The sequence below is a fragment of the Micropterus dolomieu genome, linkage group LG23 (assembly GCF_021292245.1).
Source record: "Micropterus dolomieu isolate WLL.071019.BEF.003 ecotype Adirondacks linkage group LG23, ASM2129224v1, whole genome shotgun sequence".
In the NCBI taxonomy this organism is placed as follows: Eukaryota; Metazoa; Chordata; class Actinopteri; order Centrarchiformes; family Centrarchidae; genus Micropterus; species Micropterus dolomieu.
The window spans coordinates 29,545,086-29,567,906 of record NC_060172.1 but is presented as its reverse complement, the minus strand read 5'-3'; the positions used below and the strand labels follow the sequence as shown (position 1 = coordinate 29,567,906).

Sequence of the window (22,821 nt, the reverse complement as noted above, 5' to 3'; positions counted from 1 at the left end):
GGTGTGGATTTGTGCATTTTATATTGAATAAATTTGGAGCTACTCTAAATTCCTTTCTCCTCCCCAGAGAAGATGGGGAGGGGTCAAAGTTGCTTTCTCTAAGTGCTAGCCCGACCATAAAACTGGCACCTTTTTGATTCCGAAGCTGATGACGCGGGGCCTGACTGTTAAACTGACAAAGGGACACAAACCAGCCATTGGCATCTCCCTGAACAGCCTATCAAAACTGGCCACCCCACACATGTTTCCGTGGCAACTGACATTATTCTTTGTTTTATTACCACATCAAAAAGGAAAACCCCTGTCTCACCCAAGTGTGACATGGTCCAGACGCCAAACTTTGGATGACAAAGGACTGCAGTCTCTAAAGACTCAAAGCATTTAATTAAGTTTAATTAAATCTTTAGTTACCTGATTACGTTTGCCTCTATTTGAGCAGTTATGTTAACTGTTGTTGCAATCTGTTGTTGATATTAGTGCTGAAAAGAAAGTTACTTGTGCAGTGTTTTTCATCTAATGTAATCCAAGCTTTCCTCATGTAACCTGAGCTCCCCCAAGTGGACGAAATAAGTATTACATGCCCTCGTCGGAAATGCCGTTAAATTTATAAATATCCTGACCAATAATGTGACAATTGTTTCCTGTTACCAAATGCCTAGAACAGTACAACCGTTTGACCGTTGAGGTTCGATTGTGGAAAATATTTGATTATAAGACGTGCAAATAGATTTCTTTTTAGACATTAAGTTTAGAAAGGCAGTCCCATGGGAAAACTGAGACGCCCCCTGGGGAACCACGCCCCAGGCAAAAAAAAAGAGCGACACGCGACCTCGCGCTCTTCTCTTCGCTGTTGGCTCTCTTCCACTCTGCTCTGCCCTCTTGACGCTTCGGCACGCGCGTGGCGTGCCTCGCCAGGCAACGCCCAGACACGGCCAGCGAAACAAACAGGCCTTTTGTTCGCCTGAAGCTACACACCTGAAGTGCCGCGACATCGATCTGCCTTCAGTTTGTTTTATTTTCTTTATTTCTTTTGTTTGTTAAAGTTATCAGTTCGTTAAGTTACACTGGACTAATTCAGGAACGACCAAGTTCCATTTTAAGCCTTTTTCGTCGAGCCAACTTCACCGAGGTCAGACCAGGCCACGTGGTCTCCCCAGCTACACAAAAGGAAACCTGAAAACAGCCGAATTGCCAGACGGAGGAGGTGTTTTCAATCAGACACGGAGAACCCCGGAGAATCCCTAGCAAAAAGCCAGGATCGGGCAGCTAGCGTGGGACCCGTGCAACAGGCCAAAAGCAGGCTGTCGACAAGTAGTAAGACTTAACACACGTTCTGTGATCAGATGTCCATTTTAACTCCTAAATTATAGCATTAGTTTACTTTCATTAGCTCTTCTATGCCGTATGAGTCAAATGCTTCCCACAATCGAACCTCCAGGCTCATTGTTCAGCAAATGTTTATGTTCCCTGTATCCAACCATCTTTTTATCACCTTAGTTAGAGAATAAATTCACTGTAATATAATCAAGAGCTGTGTGTGTTGCCTATTTCTAGTTCCTGCCAAGAGAATTGACCCTTTAGATATGAGACTGACAGACTGATTTAAGATAATTGAGCGATTATTAACTAACTGATCACTAGTAATAATTGTATAATTATTCAAAACTACCTAAAGGTCCGGAGACTCTAGGATTATAACAACTCCGGTGGTGCCCTGAAACGAGGACAATTTTGATTTTATGAATCTTCAATTATGAATTCATAATTGGGTATCAATTCTCATAAATTTATTAAAATGCATAACTAAAATTTTTTAGGTCTGCTACAACTTCATATTTATATAAAAAACTGACAAAACTGGACATTACTTGGAGAAAAGAAAGCGAGGAGGTTGAACTACCTGGTGAGTTCAGAAAACATATGTCTTTAACTTTATTCCAGCTATCATTGTACCTTATCGCGTTAAAATCACCTTCTCACGTAGTTTGTGAACACTTGCAGTGAATGTACTCACGCGAGGAAAGCGTAAGTCCGACAAACTGTCTGCGCTGCCACTGTCTATTACTGCACTCCCCTGAGAAATATTGTCAAATTTGTTGGAAAAAGCGTCTTGATCTCAGAAAGAAGCAGACAGTTTTGCAATTGCATTATACATTTGAAGGTTGTATTCAGGCTGTCAAACTGACTCAAACTGACTGCTGTAACTACAAGTGCCCCAGGAACAGCGTTTGACCATATCTTGGAAATATACGACAGAAGAAAGTTAGAAAATTACTCCTTTTGCATTAGAGTGAATGGAGCGCAGCCATAAAAGTGTCGGACCTCAGTTAGAGCGAGTTCTATACTGCGCTGTGATTGGCAGGTTTTCAGGTCATCATTGTATCCAGCAAGAGGGTTGTGGGAGAGAGACTTTGTACAGACTATTAAGTATAGCTGCTGTGTATCTTATGTGACTGTCCTGATGTGTTGAAGGTGCCTGCTCTCTCTGTGTTTCTGGATGTCTGTCTCGTGTCTTGTGCATTTCTTTGAATTTACTCACTCGCCTGTGTCAAGCTGCTCACACAAAAACAGAAGCATGGCACATCCTTGTGGAATGCAGTTGTCTCAATGTAAATATGTACCTAAATATGTGAGCTATTTTTTGCATGCTTTTTGTACACTTAGACACAATCAAAGACGATAAAAAAGGAAATAGGAATTATTTTGATATTTTGCCTGTATTCCTATCTGACTACTTGCACTGTGACAAGAGAAAACTGTATTAATATTATTGTACATCTTTTATTGAATTGAATTGTTGATCACAAGGTGCACAGTGCACACAGGATGAATCACTGACAGTGGCACAGCCACACGTTACGTTTTGACAAACACTGTGACACAGGTAATGAATGAGTTTCAACTGTATGGATACGGAGACAAAGGCAACAAAAGCAAATCAAGCTACACCCAAAAAAAACAGCTGAGCCACGCTAGGACTGCATACAATAGAAGGAGGAGTCACAGTCTCTCAGGGTGGCTGTAAGAGAGGGAAGATGCTGGTAGAAGATGTTGCTGAAGATTGAAGAGAGAAGACACGTGGAGAAGTCCTTTGACTCCAGGCAATTTAGAGTATGTGTGTTGTCTTGCAGGTTGTTTTGCAGGGATCCAGTGCAGCACACCTTCAAAGCAGCAGCTTCAAAGTTTGCTCCCAGGTCACTTCCACACAGAAATAGCAGATAAAGATGACATTAGCCACCACAAAATGCAAAGCAAACAGGCTTTTTTATTCAAAGAAACATATGAATCCCTTACTTTTGTCATTGCAGTCTCTATGCTACCTGCCTCTGAATCAGGGTCCTGTTGGATGAAAGTTAAATCCATAGGAGCCATTTAGACCTCTCAGGTAATGACAAATAGGATTCTCCTCATTAACACATGACACAATACATAAAATAAATCTATTATCTACTGTCTAGACTTCACACACACTCACTTTGGACTGGTCAGTGCCTTGGACTTGTCTTGCATTTGCTTCAAGGGTGTAATAGACGCTTGTGTCTAAACCAAGCAACTTGCTGTCATGCTGTAAATACAAAATGTTCTGCTTGCTTCAGTTAGAGAGGGAAATTGTCTATCAGATAAAAGGCTGTACTGTACCAGATGTTCTGCACTGCCAATGGATATTATGGGAATAAACAGAGCATTAATCTGAAGGTCACTGCTCCTGTGTGCTAGTGGGGCTTCTAGTTTTGATGAATGAGGCATTCCATCACAAGAATTACACACTAAATACCGTTGATGTCTGTTTTCTGTCCGCGTGCACCGTTACTGTTAAATGTCTCTCTGCTGCCATCTGGCGTTCAATGATCTAACATTACAACAGACAGTAGAGTATCACTGCATATGCATCATAGAGCTTACCTGTGTTTGTGTGTCTGTGTATTTGAATTTCATGTTCTTGTAAAATTCTCTTTTTGGTAGCAAATAGAGCAACACCAAGTCACATACTACAGTTGCCTGAAAAAGAATCATAAATATATTAGTTTTGTATACAAAGTATTCCACAGACAATAAACAATTATTGCATGTTTAAGTCAGGCTATAACATACCACTCCAAAAATGCCCACCCCAGAGCCTATAGCTGTCAGGGTTGGGATGATATCAAATTTTCTTGCCTGTAAAGGACAGCATGCCGATGATTGAAAATTCCCTTTGACTATTTCTCAAGTTAGAAATTTATATAAATAAAATATTCAAAGACAGCAGCTGGATTTCTACATAAATTGGTCGTAAAATGTGATCTCATCTTCACCTGTGTCACAAAAATAGACAATCACAGTCTGCTTAAACTAATATAATACAAACAATTATATGTTTTCATGTTTTATTGAACACACCAAGTAAACATTCACAGTATGTGAACCCTTGGATTTAATAAGTGGTTGACCCTCCTTTCGCAGTAATAACCTCAACCAAACGTTTCCTGTAGTTGCAGATCAAACCTGTACAACGGTCAAGAGGAATTTTGGACCATTCCTATTTAAAAACTTTTTCAGTTCAGCAATATTCTTGGGATATCTGGTGTGAATTATTCTCTTGAGGTAATGCCACAGATTCTGAATCTGGTTAAGGTCAAGACTCTCACTAGGCCTCCCTAGATGGCGTATTTTCTTCTGCTGAATCCATTCTGTCGTTCATATACTTTTGTGCTTTGGGTCGTTGTCCTGTTACATCACTCATCTTCTGTTGAGCTTCAATTGGCAGACAGATGGCCTTACATTCTCCTGCAAAATCTCTTTGAAATAAACTTTGGAATTAATTTTTCCGTCAATGATAGCAACCCTTCCAGGCCCTGAGGCCAGGGGCACCGCCAGGAATTTTGGGCCACATGACAAAAAACTCAAATTGGGGCCAGTCCTTGCAGCTGTTGTCACCACATCTCCAAACGGTAAAAACAGCAAGAGAGACAGAGAAATCTCCAGACTCCCTGGCATGTCATGAACACAATGTTGTTCACCTTTTTCACTGGAACAGGGAGGGCTACAGTTATGGGGAGACTGGGGTGCTGCTGACTCATCTGTTGTTAAGTCTGCTAAAAGGAGCAGGGACAATGATTTAATATGAATATCTTGCTAAATGTTTCCCTGCACTGATTAAATGTTGATGAAATGTGGGCTAACCCTAGTTTGTAGCTAGCTAGCTTATTTCACTGTGGACATTAAGCCAACAGGTTAATACCCTCATAGACTAAAGGCTGCCCACCTTTCTTGGTGAAAAACAGGGTTAAAGATTGACACCTTTCCTTTGTCTTTCCTCTCTCTCTTTCCTCTCTTTCCTTTTTTGAAAACCAGATTTTGGTTTACTAGGCAACATTGTGATCACTGTATTTTTGGCGCATCTACTGACTCTAACTAAACACAGTCACTGATGAGTGCACTAAGGCAGGACCAAACCATTTCATGCAGATACAAGGGGGTGGTCGGTCAATATGGATGTTAACTTTTTGGCCAATGGGGATATTTAACTTTTACTGCCAAAAACAAGTAAAAACAAAGAGATCATTAATTGTATTATCATATTTGAAACATATATCTACTCAATGATGATAGTTTATGTAATGTTTAATATAATATTATTTTATAGTAGTTTTTACATATTTTTTGGAATTGTCCTAACTTTTCCCCCCTATACAGTGCCCTTGCCTGAGGCAGCTAAACAGCCCCAAACCATGATTCCCCCTCCACCATACTTCACTGTTGGGATGAGGTTTTGATGTTGGTGTGCTGTGCCCTTTTTACTCCACACTTAGGGTTGTGTGTTCCTTCAAAATAACTAAACTTTGGTTTTATCTCTCCACAGAATATTTTGCCAGTAGTGCTGTGGTACTGTTTGATGTATCGTAGAGTCATTAACAGAGATGTAAGTGTGTCCCAGAGATTTCTGTAAGTCTTCAGCTGCCACTCTAGGATTCTTCTTAACCTCACTGAGCATTCTGCGCTGTGCTTGTGCAGTCATCTTTGCAGGACAGCCACTCCTAGGGAGAGTAGCAATAGTGCTGAACTTTCTCCATTTATAGACAGTTTGTCTTAGCGTGGGCTGATGAACAGCAAGGCTTTTAGAGATATTTGGTAACACCCAGCTTCATGCAAGTCAACAACTCTTAATCTTAGGTCTTGTAAGAGCTCTTTTGTTTGAGGCATGGTTCACATCACTTCATGAGAATAGCAAAATTAAAATTGGTGTGGGTGTTTTTATAGAGCAGGGCAGCTCTAACCAACAACTCCAATCTCGTCTCATTGTTTGGACAAATAGATTAGAGGTCAGAAGTCATTAGCCTAGGAGTTCACATACTTTTTCCACACTGCACTGGGAATGCTTACACTGTGTGTTCAATAAAAACATAAACACATATAGTTGTTTGTGTGGTATTATTTTAAACAGACTGTGTTTGCCTATTGTTGTGACTTAGATGAAGATCACATCACATTTAATGTACAATGCAAATTATGCAGAAATCCAGGTAATTCTAAAGGGTTCGCATGCTTTTTTCTGCAATTGTATATTACTTACCAGTGACTGGACAATGATATCTATCCTGATCCCAAACACTTTGAGAAGGGTTCTCTTCTGAACTTTGTCCTCCATATAATGCTTTGCATACCTACAAACAGCCATGGGAATCATTACAACATGTTAAGTAGAATTGATTTACCAAAGCGTTGAATTAATGTATTTACAAAGGAGCCTGAACAACACACTTCCCCTGCGAAATAAACTTTTGTAAAACACAAGGGCTTTTAAATCTTCAGCATTTAACCTGGTAGAAAGGAATTAATTAGTCTACACAAATACATGGCATGAAAGACTTCCCATGTAGTAATAGTCAGTACCCTGAAAGCTAATTAGCACAACAGAGAGAGCAGAATATGCAATAGCAAGTGTTAACTATCTTACTCAGTGTTAGACGAAGAGAGTTAAAACACTCATATGTCAGTCCAATTTGAAGCTGCAAGTAAGAGAAAGTTAGCTTACCGTAGCTTAACAAAAAAACAGAAGCTGAACAAACAGCTAACCTGGCTCTGTCCTAAGGTAATTAAGTCTGCCTCATCAGCACCTCTAATGCTCACTAATTAAGCACATTATGGATAGTTTGTTAAAATCGTAGTGTAACAACAACAGTTTGTGGTTTTATGGGGCGTTATAAAACAGAACCAGACTAGCTGTTCCCCCTTGTTTCCAGTCTTTATGCTAAGCTAAGATACAAGCATGAGAGTGGTAAACTAAATTTAGTGTTCCCAAAATTTCAAACTAGTGCTTTTTGCAGCAGCGATAGGACCATTAGGTATTTCTGCAGGGGGAAAAAACAATTTGTGTTCGAGTTTATGGCTATTCAGTGAAGTATATTTACCCACCTGAAATTGTAGCCCATTGAAGCTCTGGCTTTGTCTGTCTCATCTGGGTTTCCATACAGACCGTGGAATTCGTACTTCGGTTTACAGTGTTTTACAGCTACATCTAGGTTACATGTCCAGTCGACCACAATACCAATGGCTCCTCCCTGTCATGACACAAGCACATAGTACTCGATACAAGTCTCAATTACAATATGAAAAAAACCAAAAGACAGTACATGTGCAGCTGTGATTAGATGCAATGGAAATCTGTCTCTACCTGAAAAATCCTTCCTGTCAATAAAGTGTTGAGTAAAGATCTCACGGAGCTAACTTACCTCTTTGGCTATCTTTTTGAAATTGAAGCCAGACAGTTTAACAATGTCTCCCAGTTTAAATATGGGGCACAGTGGAGAATCCGTTGGATGATAAAGGCAGGTTTTGATGTATGCATAATTAATGCCCTCCACCAGGTTACTCCTGAAAACACATTTGGTCATTATAAAACACAAAACTCTAAATAGATTCATTTATGTGTGTTGAAATTTGTCCAGGGAAAAAAAACAGAACAAGACCGTCTGCATGTTTTCTTGTGATCTTTTTAATCTTGAAGCAATTAATACTACACTGCCCAACAATGTAACAAGAGATGTATTGTTTTTAAGCATTTGATGTGCTTGCTTGCTTTCACTAACAGCATCAGTTTAAAGTCCCAGTATGTCACAACTTTCAAACTTAAAGTGATTTAGTGTTGCACTTTCATAAACTTTGGGGACATGGGGGAGACAAATTTAAAAAAAGAAAAGTCAAAATCAGTGCTGTAAAAACTAGTTCCTAAAATAACTCAAGCTCCAGACAGGCAGGCACTCATAAGTACCATAATGCAGTTCAGTACATCTTTCATTAGATCTTATAAATGTAAATGCCCTCATCGTTAAAACTCCATGTCCCCAGTTCTTAACACAGGTTTTCTGTCAAATATATGAAGTTTCAAGTCAAACTCAGGATTACCCTGATGATATCATCAACTTTAGATAGCTTCTCCAGGGCCACACAAGATATTATACATACGCAAACTATGACAAATGAAATGACCTTTGCCCTTTTAAGATGAGTTTTTATTTATTGTTCATATTAGGTTAAAGTTTTAATAACATCTGCCAAAATCTAGCTTATGTCTTTATTTGGAAATGTTTAGCTTCTGCTGAGCTAAATTTAATTTGATATGAATCACCTTGTGACGCCAAATAAGGGGAAAGTTACAGAATTTTTGATGAACAGTGTGTAGTTCTCTGCAGACATCAACAGAGGAGGACTAGATGGAAATAAACAGAAGACAGAAGAGAATCAAATCCAGTATGTTGACAAGCATAAATCATCCCAAATTTAGGTAGGTAATCGGCAAAGAGAGAGAAATATACATGACATTCCATCAAACTAATTTTGACAGCTACTTCCGGTCCCGCCCCCATACCGGATATGTGTATGTATCTGATAAGAGGGGTGTATCCGGTCCCGCCCCAACCGTAAATATATGTATGTAACTGATAAGAGGGACGCGTACATCCTTCCATTGTGTGTTTTTGACTGATAATTGGAGGAGGCTTTTCATTGATTTAAAGACTTTATTAAGTAATAAAACATGAACTTGAATGAATTAACTAGTAGGTGCTTATGGCAATAAATTTATCATTAAAAAAAGTATAGCAGTGAGTTATAAGTAAAGGAGGAATCTCCGGGGCCAGCAAAGGATCAGTAGGAGGTTTCTTCATTGATTTGGAATCAAGTCAGTCTTTATTATTAAACAAGTAAAGAATAAATTGAATTAATTACGGTAAAGCAGTAAAATGGTATAACGGTGAGTTAAAATTAAACAGCATTTTAAATTACCTTCAACAGCATGTAGCAAAATAAGAGTGAGTTCCAAAATTAAACTTTGTAAAATCTTTGCTAAAGCTTTGTCTTACAAACTTGCCATCATTATCACTCTTGTGAAAAGCTGTAGCCTAGTCTTAAACTTGTGAGTCTTAAAACTTTAATCCTTCTAGAGTCTGTGTCTCTTCTTCTCTGTCCTCTCTCTTTCTGGTGTAGCATAGGCTGTGCAGGGTGAATTGAGGAATGTACTCCACCCCCCGCACCTCCTTGCTTCCCTCCTCTCCCTCCTTTTTCTCAATTAGCCACATGAAGTTGTGTGTTTTAACTGTCATTAGCATCTTCAGGTAATCTTGTAGACCAGTTATTAACTATGGTTATCTATAACCCTAGACTCCGGTTGTTAAAAACGCTCTGGGTTTATCAGACAGAGTTCGTTTTCGAAACAGGAACCTATTTTTATCAGCCGGAGACAAGAGTTTGGAACTACAGACTTTATATTTTAATCTGGTTGTACCAGAAGTAACGGTCCCCAACCCCTCACCAGTTATCTCCCACATGCTGTCACATACAAAATAAGATATATTTATGGTTGGGGCTTGACCGGAAGTAGCTGTCAAAATTAGCTTGATGGAATGTCATGTATATTTTTCTCTCTGCAAAGAATCATTACAAATTCAATCATCAGATGCATTGCATCAGCAACAGTTTGCAGTATAAATAATTGTTGTGTTTTCACATACTCTGGGATGTTGTGATCGTTCTCCACAGGACACCATGTCAACACTTCACAGGTCTTAGTGGCATTCACACAGACTCCAGTCATTTGTCCTTCAAATAAAAACAAATTGGAGTTCATCGTTAGAAATAAAACTTCAATAACACTGGAGCAAGCATTAGGCAGACGTACAACATGTGTTTCGAGCAGCAGAAAAAGAAATACGTAGGCTTTCATAATCTTATCTTAAATTAGCATCAATGGCAGCAAGCGAGATATTAAAGTGAAGCAAAGCACACTCTGAAATAGCTGTTTCCTTATCTGGCCCTGATCCTAACATATAATTTCAGTCCAAGTGATTAGCTTTGTTGTTATCAGTGACTCTCATCATGTGCTGGATGAGTTCATGTTTGGTCACCCAGCTTTAGGCTCTGACCTTTCACTGGAGCCCACCAGCCTGTTTAGCTAAAGGACCCCCTCCATGTTGACTTGTCTGCAAGCCTAGAAACAGCATGCCGCCTCCAAAGAGATACTGGCACCTCAAGGTGAATTTGATTGGTCTGAAACAGACAGATCTAAAGCTTTGGCTAACATTGGTCTCATTGAAGTTGACACAAAGGACTTCAAAGGCTCAGAATTTAACCATAGAGATGGAGGACAATATATTTATGTAACTGCTCTTTGACCTCGCTAATAGTACTGTATATGGTTGGACCCTAGTCTGAATGGTATTTGTTTTTAATGTCTCTGTGGCTTCATGATTTGGTCATGTGAGTTATCAGAAATCAGAATTAGAAATTGTTATTGTAACGTTTGTGCCTGTGCTTATCAGTGTTGGGCAAGTTACTTGCAAAATGTAATACATTATAGATTACTAGTTACTGTTATAATACTGTTGTTTATATTACTACATATTATGTTACTTATATTACAATATTACTGTCTCTGAGTTGTAATGCTTTACACTACATTTGCGTTACTTTTGAGTTACTTTCAATGCTATTTAATGGACGCTGTTACAGCCCTTAGGCCCCCCCTCTGATGTTGCAGCCAGGAGGCTAGGGTGCACACCTGTCCCCAGTTTGCAATCAGCGGGAGCGTAGGAGCCGGTATAAGGAGCAGAGAGCAGGCAGACTGGGTGTGGAGAGTGCGGAGCGCAGACGGCATGGAGAGCTGGGTGAAACTGCAGTGTAGCGAGTGACAAGTCTGAACCTCGAGGGTGGTATTCATTATTATATTTTATGTTATTTTCTCATTCGTGGCATTTGTTTTCCTGTGAGCTGCCCTTCTAGTTTGCAGTTTGCTGACGTGTTGTCCCAACAGTATCCGGACTGGTCGCTTCCTCGTTTTTGGGAAGTTGTTTTTTGTAGACCCTCCCTGAGGGTACCTTAGCACTTTTCTTTATTGTAAATAAAACGCCAAATGTACTGTAAAATCCGTATCCTGGCTTCCTTCAACCTGGAATGATTTTATTATTGTCACTAACCTCCTCCTCCCCTGGATTTTCCACTGGAGGTTCGTAACAGATGCATTATTCAGAAAGCAATATAAGCCTGCATAGGTCGGTTCTGGGGATGGAATTAACATTCATTTTTATAGCGGGTGGGTTGAGGTTGTGTTGGGTGAAATAGGATGAATCATCTCCCTATTATCTAAATACGTTGTGCACTTTACGCAAAAGTTACATCAGCATAACTCATAAATCTCTCGGCACACCAACATGTTCAGTCAGGGTGCACTGACAACAGCCTCTCTAATCATGAAAGTAAATCGTTGAAGAAAACACAAATAGAATTCTTTACGTGATGTGACAATAAAGATACATAAAAGTCTCAAGTCTTCCTGTCCCAAGTCCAGATTGATCAAGAAAGGCAAGTCCAAGTCAAGACCGACAAGTCCCAAGTCAAGTCCCAATCTTAAACTTTGAGTTTGGAGTCCTAAACAACTCATAATGCACTCTTCAGCAAATTTAAAACCATTAGTTTTTAACAAGAGTTAAAAATTAAAAAAACTGTATTGAATGAAGGGTTAACTTGTGCAGAAAAAAGGCAGAGGTGTAGTTTCACACAGTAAAAGTCATATAATTTCATGAATTAAAATTAAATGTTCATGTAGGGCTCGAATAGGCTAAATTCATTATCACAATTACTTTGGTCAATATTGAGATCAGTATTCAACAGGATTACTCATTGACTTCGGAAACATTATTCATTGATTGAATTTTTAAAAAATCGTATATGCATCACCCCAAAATCCCAAATAGTCCATGAAATAAGAAATAGTAATCCAATATTATTAACATTAATACAACAGTGGTGTTTTGTCAGGATGCAGTGACTTAAACCAATGGTGAGAAAACTATAAATCAGTTTGACGTTAGAAGACGCAAACACAGTGGGTATTTCACAAGCACCGACCTGGTAAAGCAACACTGAACACACCTGGTTTAGTATAAAGATAATATCCACCCATCCATTAACTATACCTGCTTATCCTTTAGCCTATACGGCAGTTAAAAATTAAAAAAGGTTTAAGCTCTTAATGTTGAAAAGGAAGTTATAGCAGTTATAAGCCAGTTATGTTGGCTCAAGCAGAATTAAACATCACAGCCTGCTGAGAGGGAGTTTGGGCTTTAGGGAAGGATAAGAGCCGCAGCTGAAAAGTATAGGGGTGCGCAGTATTTAAAAGACAAAACGAGTGTCGTGAAACGGCTTGCAGTGCAATTATCGTTTTATCTTAATGAACTTGTTTTTATTATCAGTGGAAGCCAAAAAGTTATTCAGATTAAAATTTAATTATTTGCACAGCGCTATGTTGATGAACTGCGCAGTTTTTTTTCTATATCATCATAATTCATATTTAGGGAGGGAGGGTGTCAAGTCAGCTCAAGTCAAAAGGCTCAAGTCCAAGAGAAGTTATAAATCATTGGCGTTAAAGTCAAAGTCGAGTTGCCAGTGTTCTTTGATTTTGTCAAGTCGAGTCTAAAGTCATCGTTTTTGTGACTGGAGTCTGACTCAAGTCCAAGTCATCTAACTCGAATCCGCACCTCTGATATTACCAAAATGTTATCAGTAATGTGTTATATTAATGTGTTACTGCTAAAATTAATACCTTACTGTAACTGCATTACTTTTGTAACGTGTTACTCCCAACACTGGTGCTTATGCTTGTGTAAGGCAGGGTTTTACTTGCACGCCTCAATGATCAACAACGCTATGTGTTTGGTTGCTAAGACATTGGTTGTTGATTTTAGTGTGGGGTGTTTTGTCAGTGCTGGACAAGTGTCTATATGTTTACCTTAGCAGTGACTGATGAGTCCAATCTGGTCTATCTTAGTTTTTAGTGTCTGAGCCAGTCCTATAGCAGGTCTCAAGAGCCACAACCCAATTTGCAAATACACTGTTCAATAACCTGACGTGATCCTCTACCTCCCTCATCATGGTCACTGACTTTAAGAACTTTAAGTCAAAGATTTGGACGAATTTGAGTTTGATCATAGAAAGACCGACGGTTACTCAGTGAGGACTGCTGAGGTCACACACTGTCAGGCCGTCAGGATTTACCATGTCCCGTACGTTTGAGACTCCCTCCTTCACAGTCACCATCTGAGCTGCATTTGCCTTCCAGCTGTTATAAACAAGAGATTTGGGTCAGTGTGTGTATACAATTGTGGAATGTAAGTGTACACAAACCAGTACATTTTAAAAGTGAAAACAACATGAAAATCTAGTTTTGCATTTATTGTGATATTTTGGAACACACAGAAACTGCTGTTTTTGTCATCTTGAGGCCATTTTCTGATTTTCGACATCTACACAATTACCCAATTACAGAAACAGTCTTGGAATGAGACACAGTTTCCGTTTTGTTTTACTATTTATGGAAGTGTACATGTCTGTGACAGAAGGAGAAAACGGAGAGGAACAGGAAATCAGGAAATCAAACCTACCTCTGGGCACTTTCCCATCTTCTGACCTTCAGTTATGATGTAGTTTGTCATGACCACAAAAGATGAGTCTCCCTGAGATTTAGGATTGAAAGTAATGTGTTAAAACATTTTTATTTTATTTATTCATGCCATACAATATCATCATAAAGGATGCTGTAGTTGCTAAGGTACATGCTAAAGTGTATTGTAAGTGCCTGTCAAACATTCTTCTGTTGCATCCCACTGGTGACCCTGCTGATGTCAAAAACACCTTCAAACTAAAACTTTTACATCCAGAAAGTTTTTTTTTTATGGTCAGTTTTCAGCTTAAAGGAATAGTTTGATATTTTGGGAATAGCTTTTTTTGCTTTCTTGCTGACAGTTAGATAAGAAGATTGAGACCACTCTCATATCGGTTTGGTAAGTATTAAGCTAGAGCCAGAGACTATTAGCTTAGCATAAAGACTGGAAATGGTGGGAAAAGCTAGCATGGCTCTTTTTGAGGATAACAAAATCCACCTTTGTGGTTTTATGTGAGGTAGGGCCTTCAACACCCTGTAAAACAGAACCAGGCTAGCAGTTTCTCGTCTTTATGCTAAACTAAGCTAACCAGATGCTGACTGTAGCTTCATATTTAATGAACAGGGATGAGTATGGTGTTGATCTTCTCTTCCAGCTCTCAGCAAGAAAGCAAATAAGCACATTTTCCAAAATGTTGAACTATAGTTTTAAATTAATCCATATTATTTATATTTTTGATAAACATTTTGACCATGGGTAACCTCTTTTATTTCCGTGGGAATTTTCTTGATGTAAGGTGGTATCATTGGTATGTTATGCTTAAGACAAGATACTGGATCCTGAACCACAATATGCTACTTTGGTGCTGTAGACCATTATGTTTATTATCACAAAGGCCATATTCAGAGCATAAATTATGACCTATTTGATTATGTTTCTCTCAAACTAAACCATAGCTACATGAAAACATCTAAAGTGATAAACTCAATTAGGGCCTGTGTCCACCAAAGTGTTTTTTACCAGCTGAAAATGCTAGATGCTGTTCTGAAAACGCCTAGCTGGGAGCGCTAGGGTGCGCTTTGGAGGTGCAGCATTTTTTTCCAAGACGCTGCTATGATACATAGGCTAATATCCGTGGAGATGATCTGTTGCAAGTAGGCTAGCAAATTTTACTGTGTAGAAAATATCACCACAAAGAAGGGTAGGCTTACTTGCTCTGGCCCTTGCTTTGCATGAATAGAAGGCTGAAACGTGAGAGGACAGACTCTCTGTACGTGGGTTCATGAGATTTCGCAGGCGAGGAAACACCTTGGCGAGTATGCACATCGTTTCGTGCAAGGTCGGATGTGCTTGGTGTGTTGTTTGTCCTGCCCCTCCTGCACTGTGATTTGACGGCTGGGTAAAAAGTGAAAGTGACGAGCCCAGCGTTTTTCCCAAAGCTGAACATTTTGACTCTCGGCAACTGGAAGAAAAACGCTCAGAGAAGACGCTCAGCGCCTCGTCACGCTGCTGCCATTTTTACCAGGTTGTAAAAACGCGGCGGTCCCATTGCAATGAATTGAAAAAAGATGCTGCCGTCAGAAAAATAAACCGCTTTGGTGGACACGGGCCCTTAAACTGTTTTTTCTACTAACGGCTCAGTATGATGTCATATCGAGCCAGATTTCCATATATGGTCATTTGCTCCATGCAGCAAATGCCCACAAAGGAACATCCAGCCCTATCCCAGCGGCAACCTGGTAAACACATAACACATGACAATGGCCAATCAGAAGACATTAGGCTTTGGAGGGCATGGGGGGGCTTAACGAGACAGGAGCATCTACAGCTTGTTTCAGACAGAGGCTGAAATGAAAGCCTACATGAAGAGCTAGTATAAGACAGAAAAAAATTTTTTTGAACTTTGAATCATGCAAAGCTTCCATAGAGGAGTCACAGAACTACAATATAGTAGGAAATGCAGTATATTAGGTCTCTTTTAATAATACAATGACCATCTGGGAATACTCACAGACAAAGAGTTAGATTTCAGAATAAAGATGAACTGGTAGCTGATCCCTACCTGATCAAAGCATGAGGCATTACACCAAAGTGACCTTTTTATCATGTTGGTTGGGTTTATCATACCAAGCATGTGCCCACACCCAGACCTCAAAGCAAACACAACGACAATCTTTATTGTGTCTCTTTATTTGTTTCCCACAGACAGCAGGACCCATCAACATTTAGGTTAACAAAGAAAATTGTTTGAGTCTCCCTTTTGATAGATAGTTTTCTCAGTTCTTTACATGTTGTATGCAATGAGTTTTGAAAAGCATGAAGACACCTTGATGTTGACAAAGCCAGATTATCATTAGGGTCAACAGTAACTTTCATCTGTGTGTACTATCTTTGTGTCGTCAATGATTAGATCTGGCATAACATCTAGCCAACACGGATGTTTTCAAAGCATGACTAAACCTTCTTTATCTGATCTTTATCACGATCTGACCAGTGACCAGCTTTCTTTAGGAAGTAAAGAGTTTTGACGATGCTTGCCTGATATTTGAGTCTAACGCAGCTCTACAAAAATCCTAACAATGGTCAATGGCTTTTACCAGGTGCAAAACAAATTCTTGATTCTTGTCATGTGACATTAAATGTTCCTGCATGCATGAAAGGCTTCAGCCAATCAGTCACTAACCTGTGAAGGGAAGACGTAGTCGGCCACGTCCCAGACCATTTCATTTCCGCTCACATTGGTATAGCCCACTCCTTTCATTTTGCTGAAGACCGAGCTTACTGCTGTATCTGATGTCTGGTAGCCTTTCTCATAAATGAACACCCACCTGTAGGAAACACAGAAAGCATCCTGTCAGGTGTGTCAGCACTTCAAACTCCCACTCTAGTCCAGCCAACCATCCTACCCCACAAGCAAGGGCATGTATAGCGGTGATGTCGACATTCTGCACACAACAATCCCAAATCCCAGAAGCATACCTCACAGGGACACATGCCCAATGATTGTGGTTGTGCAATATCATTGCACTCGTCCCTCAGATATAAGAAATCTCAGTTTATAGACATTTACCAGTAAATCTTTCAAAGTGGCAACTTCCTAGTTTCAAAATATGTTGCGTGCCTGTTAAGAAAGTGAAAGTGGCTTAAGTAGAGAGTAAATATATCCTTTACCACAGTTGTGGTTAGTAGACATACAGCACCTGTGAGCAATAATGAAACTTCCCAGCTGATATACAATGAATACAATGCATTGCTAAAAATTTAACAGGTGGCTCCTAATGTTTTTGGCTTGTTGCTAGTTGTGGCCCTTTGTCAGATGTCAGATGTCCAGGAGTTGCTTGCAATTCTGCCAAAGAGACATAATTGTTTTAGGCCCAAAGAGGTACAATTATTCAATATTTCACAAAGTAAGCAAAGATTAGAGAAAAGTCCAAATAAAAAAATGAATACAAATGTATATATGCCAAACAGTTTTTGCATCCTTTTGCATCTCGTTAGTCACCTCAGGATGGGTGTCACAGTTTTGGGAACCACTGGACTAAACTACCTAATTATATAGCTCCACCTCGACCAGCTACAGCAGTAAAATGCTGCTTCCACACTGATGCATCAGTATTAACAATATAATAATAATGTCAGTCACAGGGGCAAATTTTATGTAGAATGAGTACTTTTACTTACTAAAAAGCACACTTTTTGTGATAATATGTCTATACTTTTAGCAGTGCTTGAAGTGGAAAAAAATAGGTGTCAGTACTCCCCCCACCCCCGCACTATCCTCAACCACAAGATGAAACTAGTAAATATTAACATTAACGACTTTGCACATTAACCACTTAATTTCCTGCATTCTGAACACATTTTCTGCACCAATTTGTGGAGGAAATGTCTTTATTTATATGAAGGGAAACAAAATTAAGGTGACGGGTGACAATTCAAAATATAAAAACATAATGGAATACAATTCAGCAATCAGCTTTTGGACAATGCACATTTGTTTCTTCTATATTTCAGTTGCATTGCATGTTTCCCTATTGTGCATTGTTTCATTTGTTATTCAGCATTTGTTGTTGCAAGCTGTTTTTCAGAACATTTTTGTGATGGAGACATTCAGATTCTAACCTGTCCCCAGCGTCCTTAGTGTAAATGACACCTATCTGTCGATACTTTTAAATGTCCCGCCGCATCCAGGCTGTGATTGGTCTGTTCACGACAAGTGACATTGACTAGCTACATTCAGCACGCTGCTGCTTGAAAGGCACCCGAGCTTCTCTTCTCCCTCCTCTCTCTCCGCCGACAGAGAGCTGCAGGCAGGCGAGAACGGGAGCAGGTGAGATTATGGAGAGGGCAGAGGAGAGTACCGGCATCTTGGGAGAAGTCCCGGTACGCAAGAAAATGTCCCGGTACGCCAAAGAGTGAAATGTCAAGGTGCTGGTACTGTGTACCGGTGCGTACCGGCCTACTTCAAGTACTGACTTTTAGGAATTTAAATGCAATGCTTTTTCCTGCATTTTTACATTGTATCACAACTGGTGATAGCCTAATCTATAAAGACAAATAAGGACCACTGTAGAACTCCAGTTCGTTGTGTTAAATTCTAAGTTTGTTCAACTTGTATTCATAGCTTTCAGTCACATGACATGCGCGGTGCCCAACACCTGTAAGTGTTGGGCATATCCGATAAATATAATGTTACAGCTTCCGCTGCCGCATTTCTACCGCCAGGTCCCTTCCGCCACTCGACTGCGGTAATGTTTACTTCTACCTTCTGGGGAATCCCTCACCTAACGCAGCCCAGGCTTCTCTCCTCCATTAGTAAATCCAAAATCACAACAACCATCCAGCATTTTGGCAACGCAAAAACTCAAAGTAACAGTGTATCACTTGCATATTGCTTGGCAGGCAGCGGGAAATAACGTCTTTTTTTGCCCTCCAAGGGAGCGTTTTCCTTGGAATGTGACGTCACGTCAAAACTATGAATAGAACAGTGGGAAAAATGCAGTTATGTGCAGTTGATTCAATTAAGAGCAAGAGGCCGAACCCTTTGGCACATGCAAAGGATTCATATCAAGCAAAAACTAGCTTCAAACTTGGGACTTTCTGATCACCACAGAGTAAAGTTTCTTATTGCTCTACCTGTGTGTCCAGCTATGCATGGGTGTAACAGCTGGTGTGCACTGGGAAGATACTGTATGTACACACACACACGCACACACATGTACATGCAGACTTATTTTATAAAGGGTGTAAAAAGGAATTACCCCATGGCAGAAAGCCTACAGGATAGCATGCATTGCAGCATGAGTTCATTTGTTTGTGGACAATGAAAGCACTTCACAGCAACACGAACAGAAACATCAACTGCTGACTGAAACACGGTATGCAAAAAAACTAAAGCCATGACTTCTATCTGCTGGGCAAATCAAATTATGCAAGTTGGAGGTTACATTCAAGAGGAAGTGAAGTAAAAATAGAGCACATTAATGAAATAAAGAAACCCATGAGCGTGAAATAATGGAAGAATCTTCCAAAGCAGCAGTCTAAGTAAGATCTGTATCTGCTCTGACAGAAGGAGGCTCGGAGGAGGCTGCTTGATGTGTGGAGGGCTTTTCTTCCCACCATACTGTGGCGCTGAGATTAGTGTTCATTTTGTGAAGACAAATCAGAATGAAAAAAAGAATCAACCTTCAACTAATAACTGTGAATGCAATGGCCTGAAATTTTTCTCATTTTAAAAGTGAGAAGACAGGAATGAATGAAAACAATAGTCGTGGTTTGCTGAAGCTGCTTTTCTCAGTTAAATTAGTATGACTTTCCTAAGAGATTTGCTTGTCTGGTATGTGCACTCCCAAACTATAGCTGGCCATGAATGCATAATTTTTTATAGATGAGAATAAATTTATCAGCTGACATAATGAAAGAAAATAAATATATATCCATAAACGTGAACCAAAAACTACAAAAAAAAATGTATTTACTGCCGATTTAACTAAAAAGTAAAATAAGTTAAAACAGAATCTAATGTTCCTGACAAGCTGACCAGTTGTTCACCGGTTCACTGCTAGCACCTGAGAAACACAGGCTGACTTCTGCTCTGGCCTGTCAGCCTGCTGCTTGAATCCTGAGGAGGAGAGTCTGGACAGCTTTATAATCACATCTCCTTCCACGCACATCACCGGCCGACCTTAATGTGGTGATGGCTGCAAAAGGCAGGTGAAAGCTGCGAAGAAAGCAGAGGAGGGAGCTCTGTCGTAAATGGGGAGCCTTAATACCAAACAAGACTAAGATTTTATGGCATTTCCCCTTTTCTTTAGATCAGTGCACGGTGCAAACTAAAACCAGAATTCACAGTTACCTCAGCTTATACTTTATCAAAGTATAAAATGAAAGAAACACATATTCCATATCATTTGTTGTGAACAGACTCTGAGGATTGTCAAGGTTAAGCACCATGATGAGCGCAAGATATGGACCAGAAAGAGAACCCAACAGTGGGCTGTTTTCAATCAGTTTAAATCAGCATGCTGTTACCCTTTTTTTGATAACTTTGCCATTGGCAAGAGAAAATAATCTTTTATGACATTTTTGGTCACCATCAACGTCACCAGCAAAAGGTAACACATGTCTGCGCTGTTTGGCAGCGAACTGGGCAGCAGTTGATTGTTATCTGTGCTAGCATATGCCTTTGCGTGTTCATCACACACAGCTCCTCAGGTTCTGCTGCTCAAAGGTGAAGAGACACAGTAGGAAAAAAAAATCACATGCGCAAACAGTCCACAAGTTATTTCAAACTAACACAATCAGATACCGACATGATGTGAAGTCAAGAAAAAACTGCCTCCTCCCTTCCTCAGTGTGAATTTCCAGTGAATGTCTCCAACGTGTCCAAGCAAGCGTTTGGTGATTGTATGCGTAGGTTAACAAGAATGCTGCATTTTTGTCTCAACTTGAGAAGGGCAGATAATAAGAGTTATCTGTCCTCTGATGTCATGGTCTGGCTCTCAGCCATTATATTCATAACAATTTACAGTGTAAACAGCACCTGTCAAGTTACAGCATGTCTCTTTGACCCTTGGTGGCACCCTCCAAGATGTCAAAAAAGATGTCTTCCTTTTACAAAATATGTTTTCTAACAATTTGATCAGCACATGTGAAATGAAGACATCAGGGTTATGTCACGCTAAACATCCCAGGCAGCAAAAAAACTAAAGTTGTTCAAAATCTGCAGGGTCACTTTTGCATGAGATTGTGTCACTGCAAGCAAACTGACACAAGTAAGACAATGCAAGCCCTCTCTACACTCAAGTTTACTTGTCGTCCCCCTGACAAAAGGAAGAATGTGTGGGTCTTACCCAATAATGTAAGCCAGGACCCCAAGCTGGATCAGACGGCACACCACTCCCACTCTCCTGTTCCTGACCAGCACCTGCCGTGGGGTCTCATACTCAAAGAAGAAGTCGGAGAGGGCGTTGGAGATTTTGCTCTTCATCTTCTCTCATCGGCTGTCCCACAGAGGAGGGTCTCTCTCTTCACCCCACTTGCATATAAACACCCAGACTCCACTTTTACCTCCTGGTCACCTCTGCCTCGTCCTTCAGTAGTAGCAAAGGTCCTCCGCCTCTTCTCTAGTAACGTCTCACACGCTTCATGACAAGTCCTGAAGAGTAGGACTTCCTCCTTCCCACACTGCTCTCTCTCTCTCTCTCTCTGCACAGGGTCACTCTCTTATTTTAATCACTTGTGTGCATCCTCCGCCTCTTCTCTAGTAACGTCTCACACACTTCATGACAAGTCCTGAAGTGTAGGACTTCCTCCCTCCCACACTGCTCTCTCTTTCTGCACAGGGTCACTTTATACTTTCAGTCACTTGTGTCCATCTTAACATTCACATCACTGTAACTCTTGGTTTTGTTATATACAGCTCACAAAGGGACATTTTTGAAATTGATTCTTAACTTGGTGGCTTGTTCAAAGAACTCAACAGCTGCCACGCAAGGACTCCTCTCTCTGTGCAATCAAACCTTATCGTTTCCACCAACACTTCCTGCATGCCAGAAGCCACATAAGCTCAACACAAACACAGTGTGTATGCTACAATTTAGCTTGTTTGCCTACTCTCATGTCACCGTTTGCAGACATTAAGCCTTCTTATGTTTTATCATTTTGTTTAGGGGCACACGGAGAAACAGTTTGGGTTTCTCATTCCACGCTCTCTCCATATACTGCGAGGAGCTTTGCATTTCTAATCTTTCTTCACAGAGGAAAGGAAAGTGGCAAACAAACAATTATAATAAAAGTGGATCATTCCAGTTCAACATGAATAAGTTAAAATATTAAGAATATTACATAAAAGGCTTCCCTTCTGGAAAATGTTTTCCTTACTTGTGTGCAGTGCTTTATAATCTCCGGAGATTAGCAAATGGAATATCTTATTTTGGAATCATGTTTAAAATCCAAAACCAAATCTGATTAAAGCCTGTTTCTGACAAATTAATACATATTGGAAATCGCCACAAGATGGCCATGCCTGGAATTTGGAAGGATTGCAGTATTTGGCAGGATTTTAAGGATTTTGCAAGAATTTCTGCTGCAATGTAGATAATAACGTATGATGCTCTAGTAGAAATAATGTAATATGTACCAATTGGCATAAACTGATATTGTAATAATGGTTGAGGGCCAAAATATATTTTAATTGTATGTCTTTTTATATTGCCCTATGTTTCTTTTATGTTTAATGAAAAGCATTTTGAATTGCCTTGTTGTTGAAATGTGCTGTACAATTAAACTTGCCTTGCCTTGCCTTAATGCTGTGAGAAACACAAAATAAATTCCATTCACCGTATTAAATTTGGGGGCAGAAATCTCATAAATAAATCCCAAACTATCTACATTGACAGATGCCACT

General features: G+C 39.8%; 1 protein-coding gene across 6 annotated transcripts; it reads right to left on the bottom strand.

Moving 5' to 3' along the window:
- Window positions 1-2,761: 2,761 nt before the first annotated feature.
- LOC123963108 (P2X purinoceptor 1-like) lies at window positions 2,762-21,632 on the bottom strand. 6 transcript variants are annotated; one of them, XM_046039654.1, is made up of 14 exons: window positions 21,266-21,632; window positions 16,597-16,741; window positions 13,914-13,985; window positions 13,528-13,591; window positions 9,990-10,077; window positions 8,609-8,689; window positions 7,713-7,854; window positions 7,396-7,541; window positions 6,554-6,644; window positions 4,111-4,158; window positions 3,904-3,999; window positions 3,476-3,583; window positions 3,295-3,339; window positions 2,762-3,198 (listed from the first exon to the last, which is right to left on the bottom strand). In XM_046039654.1, the coding sequence occupies exons 1-14, from the start codon at window positions 21,400-21,402 to the stop codon at window positions 3,196-3,198; spliced, it is 1,266 nt and encodes a 421-aa protein (XP_045895610.1). In that variant the 5' UTR covers window positions 21,403-21,632; the 3' UTR covers window positions 2,762-3,195. The 6 variants fall into 6 exon arrangements, with proteins under 6 accessions (XP_045895610.1, XP_045895607.1, XP_045895608.1 ...); XM_046039651.1 differs by having other exon boundaries at window positions 4,093-4,158; window positions 21,266-21,629; XM_046039652.1 differs by having other exon boundaries at window positions 4,093-4,158; window positions 13,540-13,591; window positions 21,266-21,629.
- Between the last annotated feature and the right edge of the window lie 1,189 nt (window positions 21,633-22,821).

Excerpts from the sequence above, each read along its gene's own strand:
- LOC123963108 (XM_046039651.1), bottom strand. The coding sequence starts at position 21,402 with ATGAAGAGCAAAATCTCCAACGCCCTCTCCGACTTCTTCTTTGAGTAT. Across the intron at positions 16,742-21,265 it reads GTCCTGGCTTACATTATTGG|GTGGGTGTTCATTTATGAGA; the intron begins GTAAGACCCACA and ends TGTTTCCTACAG. Across the intron at positions 7,542-7,712 it reads TCAAAAAGATAGCCAAAGAG|GGAGGAGCCATTGGTATTGT; the intron begins GTAAGTTAGCTC and ends GTGTCATGACAG.